General features: G+C 46.5%; 1 protein-coding gene across 7 annotated transcripts in view; it reads right to left on the bottom strand.

Moving 5' to 3' along the window:
• Nucleotides 1–432: 432 nt before the first annotated feature.
• Nucleotides 433–6491, bottom strand: part of LDLRAD4 (low density lipoprotein receptor class A domain containing 4) — a 436727-nt gene continuing 430668 nt past the window's right edge. For all 7 annotated transcript variants that reach the window (XM_049620496.1, XM_049620498.1, XM_049620499.1 and 4 more), the window contains 2 exons: nt 2586–2639; nt 433–1085 (listed from right to left, as the gene is read on the bottom strand). In XM_049620496.1, the coding sequence (XP_049476453.1) occupies nt 555–1085; nt 2586–2639 (585 nt within the window). In that variant the 3' untranslated portion in view covers nt 433–554. The remainder of the gene's footprint in view (nt 1086–2585; nt 2640–6491) is intronic.

The raw sequence follows: 6491 nt of genomic DNA, 5'->3' as shown, positions 1-6491 counted from the left end.
TCCTTGCACTCATCTAACTTCTTCACGTTATACCTTGGCACACAAAACGGGAATTCTGAATCATATTTTTAAAACAAAATAAAAGTTCCACACCTTGGGAGAAAAAGCAAACTGGCCAATACTTCCCCGTAATATATAATAATGCATCCTTCTTTATCAATTGATTATAAACCAGGCCATTCTGGCCTCTTTCTCTGCAAAGTCTCCTTTCGTAATTAAATAAATCAAATACCTCTGTGGGTTTTATTTCATGATATCTTCAAAGCATCCCTTTCTCTGTGTTCCCATGCCCGCCCTTTGCCAAAACCAGCCCCCGTCCTGATGCCTGTCCCCAAATAAACACTGTTTGCGGTCAGACCGGATGGAAGTTTGTATTATTTCAGTCTAGTCTGCATGCAATTCCCCTGAAAGGAATCAGAAACAAAGACCACGTTTGCACATTTGGTTTTACTTCGTTGTAGCACGTGAAACAGAACAACACTGTGCCTGGGAGCGGAGGCAATGAGGCCCTCATCCCTCCTTGGCTTCTGCCTCCTCCAGTGCACGTCAGAGGGTCAGACGAGGTTCCCAGGCTTCCTGTCCTTGCCCTGGATGGGCAGCACCGTGCCCCCTGAGCTGTCCTGCTGAAATGGCAGTCTGCTCCCCCTGTGTGCGCTGCTGTGCTGGTGATGGAAGAAAGAGGCGCCAGGGTAGTGGCCCATCACCTCACTGTAGGTCGGGGGCGGCCCCTCCATCCTCCCGTTACTGCTGCAGGTGCTGGCACTTATGCCCGAGTTGCTACTCGGCGGACACGGGCCCCCACTGTACACAGAAATGTCTATCAAATCGCTGTCGAATATGGTTCGGTTGGGCGGGGCCCTCACAGATTCTCGGTTGAGTTCCCTCTGCTGTTCAGGGTCCCTGAGCTGCAGGGCGCAGGGCCCCTGGTAAGGAGGCGGCTCCTCCCCATCGGATAGGGAGATGGTGGGAGGAAGGTCGATCTCGTGCTGCACGTAGGGGTAGGTGGGCTGGAAGCGGCTGAACCGGTCCCTCTGGATGAAGGATGGGGCAGTAAACCTGTCCCTGGACCGCGGGGCATACATGATCTGCAAGGGAAGAGGAAAGGGTTGAAGACATTCGTGACACAATAGTGATCACGAATGGGATGGTATCAAGGAAAGTCATGCTTGATCTTGATCTATGTTCTCAGCAGTTTGAAGACTTTCCAAACAGTCCTCAAAACAGGAAACAACAGGAAAAGACTATTTCAGGAAAAAAAAAAGTAATTTTCTTATTCCTCGTGACCTACAACATCACCTGGGCAAACTATGGTTTATCTAGCATGGTTTCACTGTGGAGAACTGTGGTTAACTGAGAATTTGGGTTTAATGGGAGTTGCTGTGTATGCTGTGTATACATTTTCTGATGGTTCCTTTAGAATATGACAGCAATTTCCAGAGTGCAGTAAACAGTAACAGAGTGGAAAGCGCTGTTGGGGGCAGGAGGGGGGGAGGCGCTCCAGGACTGCCCACCAGGTGACTGGGTCCAGGCCCTTCCCCTTCACCTGGAGTGAGGAGACTGGGCCGCCCGTGCTCTCACCTGTGGCTCAGAAGAGTGGGGCATAAGTTCAATTGCACACAATGGTACTTGCAGCAGGTATAAGGCATTGGGTCTATGTATGAAATACTATAGAGCATGTTACTCTATCAATTACTTAAGAAAATACAGAACACATGACTTCTTTTTCTTTCTGATTTCTAGGCTTTTCTAGTTGTTTCATTCCGAATAAATGTTTCCTGATATTTTTAGTAATTGACATGAAAAATATTCTGTACTCCAAAGTAAATATGATTACAGATTTGTTTTCCCAAAATGAAGCCAGGTACTAGACTTCTTTCATAATCCTCACGCTTCTTCCACCATCCAAATTTCTTCTAGAGGAAAGACACAGATATATGTCTCCACTGATTTCTCTCACACCATATTTTTAACTTATAGGCAAAAAAATATGTTATTTTAAAAATCATATTTGTTTTTCTAATGTGTATTTATTTTTTTTTTTGAGAGAGAGAGAGAGAGAGTGTGCAAGCAGGAGAAGGGCAGAGACGGGGAGGACAGAGGATCCAAAGCAGGCTCTGTGCTGACAGTAGCAAGCCCGACCCGGAGCTCAAACTCACAAACCACGAGATCATGACCTGGGCTGAAGTCGGGACGCTTAACTGACTGAGCCAGCCAGGTACCTCTAAAAGTCGTATTATTAAATTGGGAGATGTATTTATAAACTATACCCACATCTGCCAAGCCTCATTATTAGCAGCTTATGGGATCATGTAAAGATCAGTGATTCTCAACTTGGTTTCTATAAGGAGCAAAGATAATCCCTAGGACAGTCTAGGGAAAAACTCCTCCCCACCTTTTAAACCAAGGTTCCAACATATGCCTTCAGTGAAATGTGTTCTTTCTTAATCTGTGCTGTAATACACTTAGCCCTTCCACCAATTTTGTTGCAATGGTTAATTCCTGTCCTCCCCTCCCCTCCCCTCTGCACACACGGGTGCAGCAGCCACCTCCTGTTGCCTGCCCCCAACCCTTCCCCAAATCCTTACCTCTGATGCCCCTGGCCGAGGCCCGGAGCTGTCTGAAGGCCACAGGCGCCCTTCCTGGCAGGGGTGGGGGGGGGGGGGATGGGCAAAAAACATCACAAGAAAATCATTAGTTTCATACAACAGCACTCAAAATCAAGGGATCACATTCCTCTTTTGATAGCAGCACACCTGTTTAGAATATGGAATGACCCTTAAAGAACTGGTCCTTTTTCACACCTAACATCTAAAACAGAGAATTGTGACCACAAGGAAAAGTTAGAAGGTTTGGTCTTAGCCACAATAGATTTTAAAACAGATCTGAAGTCAGGGTGCCTGGGTGGCTCAGTTGGTTAAGTGTCCAACTTCGGCCCAAGTCATGATGCCCACAGTTTGTGGGTCTGTGCTGACAGCTCAGAGCCTGGAATCTGCTTGGATTCTGTGTCTCCCTCTCCCTCTGCCACTCCCCTGTTCATGCTCTTTCTCTCTCAAAAATAAATAAACATTAACAAAAAATTCAAATAATAATAATAAAATAGTTCTGAAGTCAAATATGTGCCAAACTATACAGCTGTATTTTTGCAATACATTCAAAATGTCCTCACGGTCACATTCAATCACCACTTGGATCTGTGTAGGGTCTGGGTGAATCTAAGCTCTTATTTGAAGACCAACCCCCCATGCAGATGTGCACTAACTGCTTTGGTCCAAGCACCAGACCATGCCCTTGTGAAACTGCAAGGCATGTGGTTGCAAAACTGCAACCAGCTTTGACCTAAGCAGCAGCAGGAGTAGAAGAAAAGCACTACCCAGCCACACACCGGGTTGGCTTTCACACTGAAAACTGAGTTTCCAAAGCCCAAATGCCCTTCAAGTGTCTTCTGGTGAATTTATTCTGTAGCCCATATGTTCACACAGGCAGATTTAACTTGACATCTAGTTGTTTAGTATCTTTTTCAAAAATGTTTGATCAGACTGACAAGGTGACAAGCAAACAGATATTATTAAGGGTTATTTCTAACACCACAGACTTGTTTAGAAGGCATTTTGATATATTATCCCTTTTGAACCCAAATTGTTGGCTATTAGCAAGTGTCTCCTGGGCTATTTATTAGCTTAAGGCCTATTACTGTAATAAAGAGAATAAGAACACTTGGCTTGGCAGTGAGGGTGGAGGAGGGAGATGCCTATACTTCTGGATTCCTAGGAATATGCATTTAAGACCCTGTGCCATCACTGAGCCTCCTGAAGTCTTAAAAATGCCCACATGTAGACCTGTGAGGTAAAACATCTCTAAGTCTTCAGATGCAAAGGCCAACCCTCTCTAACTCCCTTTTGTAGGCCTGAATTCTAATTCAAATACTCCCTTCGCAGCTAAATGTGTGTTTGTCCAGTACATACAACCTGTTCCTAAGATACCCGCAGGACATCATGGAATCAGTGGCAAAAATATGATCAGGCCCAGCTGTGTTTAGAGGAAGTTGGGGCTTAGGGTCTGACGATAAAATTATGTAATGGACCATTATGGCTCTGGCATGACGACAGGTGACAACCCCAAGTCGAATCTAATAACGTAGCTGAGCCACACCCAGAGGCGGCCCTGCACCAGGCGCAGGCAGCTTGCACTGCACTTCAGAGCACAGGTTCCTCTGGATCAAAGCAAAACAATCAGTATGGCTTTGGGTGGTTGTGGTCACTCTCATATTGAAACCAGCATAAAAAGTAATCCTTGGAGATAATTTCTACAACTCGTAATTCTGCCCTAGCTCCTCTTCCTGTCCTTTAGATGAGCTCAGTGCCAGTCCTGCTCCTGTGCACTGGTCCCCGCCCCGATCCTGAGAACTGGCACCACGCGACAGCGAAAGCAGCAGATTAGAGCACAGTGCGCAGCATAAGGGCCAGAACCACGGCACCATGTGAAACGGGAGGCACATGATCCAGAAGTAGGGGCTTGAACATTTTCTGAAAATGGAAATAACCACCCTCAATGGCTTCATTTGCCTAAAAATGAGCAAAACTGGGAAACTGTCCAGAAGAGACCAAACCTTGTGCACACTCAAACTTCTGTTCACCAAATTCACACCTACCTCCTTGTCATCAGTTTGACTTGGCGCTTTGTGGTTTCCTGTCCCCGGGCCTCTTGGCAGCACTGGGGCCTCTCTTGCTAACTTCAGGGACATCCTCCCTTCCTGCGGCACCTGACCTCTATGGCCACACTGCTTGATCCCTGGGGGTGCCTCCAGTTCTGCATTTGGTAAAATGTTGGGAGTTCCTCAGAGCCCCGTCTGGGGCCCCTCTCCTCTAGCAGTCTCTCTGGGCCACTCCCTCCCTCCCCAGCCCCACTGTGGGCGTCTCCTGGATACCCACAGAATGCCAGCACTGATCTGTCTGAAGTGGAGTTCATAAGCTCCTCCCCAAACCTCACATTCCTCTGCTGAGGAGGTTATCAGCACTTACCGTGCCCCTGGCCCCCAGTCCACCCCCCTCGTTGCCATCATTAATATTTTAATAATGACACGACTTATTTAACTATTCACTAACAATTCCCTGCCCCCACGATTATTCACTTTTACGGGACACATATTTTTCAGGCCTTTGACCCACATGGTATACAGGAGATCACTAAAACTATGAGATCTACAAGATGCTATTATGGTAGAAATGGTTAGGATCAACAGCCCAGAAAGCTGTCATTCCAGTTCTGTGCTGGTACCTGGAGAATCCAGACCCAGAAGATGGCCAGGATTCTAGAAAGACTGGATCCCACTGGATCTCAGCCGACCTGATGGTTAGCAACTTGCCTCACTCGGGCCTCATGCCATAAGTTGCTCTGGCCACTCCCCTCCGGGCTGTCTCATGCTGGCCATTGCCAGACTGTCCTCAGTAGCACTAACTCTCACACTGTTGGCCTTGCTGATTCTTGCCCCGAGGGTGAGGTGAAGTTCTTGGACTATGATCTGATCCCAGACCAGTGTCTTCCAAGGGCCCTGTACTATCTTTTCAGATAGCTATGGCCAATTGAACTCAAAGATGTGGGCCCTCTTGCCTAGACTGCTCTGTTTCTTCATCTCCAAAACACTAGTGGTGACATTTTCAGGGAGAAGGGGCTCATCATACAGTTGGCATCTCCTCAAATGGCAGTATTTCTGGATCTTCATTATGGAACCAATGTTTATCTCAACAATGAAGGCTCTAATGTTCTTGGCCAATGCTTGTATCTTTACATGGTGCTATACTTGGAATAAGCTGTCAAATAAGATAATTCTTAAAATAGTTCATAGAAATTTGAGCAATAGGAATAAAATTTTGCTAATATTTTTATACAGGCTTAAACACATTCCTTCCATTACAGCTGTTTCCTTGTTAGAATACCCACCAAAAGGAAGGGAAGTATTTATTCATTACTTCATCATACATCTACCAAATACTTCCTGACAAGGGGTCTTGTTCCCAACACATGAGATGATGTGCATGCCACACTTCCCCATGGTATGGAGGTTGGGGATTGTTTCCCCAACCTGTTTTGTCTGTACAATACCCGAGGTTAAGCTGTCACTCTCACCCCTTTGTTCCACTCAAGAAAGCATTCTGGAATGTGACCTAATGTGATATTCAAGGATCACTTTGAATCAATTCTAGTTAATTTTTTTTAAGGTATATTACCCTCAAATCACTCATGTTGCATCTATTATCAGTACCAGTTGTAACACACATTAAAACTGAGCAGGACTGGGGCGCCTGGGTGGCGCAGTCGGTTAAGCGTCCGACTTCAGCCAGGTCACGATCTCGCGGTCCGTGAGTTCGAGACCCGCGTCAGGCTCTGGGCTGATGGCTCGGAGCCTGGAGCCTGTTTCCGATTCTGTGTCTCCCTCTCTCTCTGCCCCTCCCCCGTTCATGCTCTGTCTCTCTCTGTCCCAAAAAAAAAAAAAC

Source organism: Panthera uncia (assembly GCF_023721935.1).
Source record: "Panthera uncia isolate 11264 chromosome D3 unlocalized genomic scaffold, Puncia_PCG_1.0 HiC_scaffold_8, whole genome shotgun sequence".
NCBI lineage: Eukaryota > Metazoa > Chordata > Mammalia > Carnivora > Felidae > Panthera > Panthera uncia.
The sequence above is the reverse complement of the archived record's forward strand: the minus strand, read 5'-3'. Positions and strand labels throughout refer to the sequence as shown.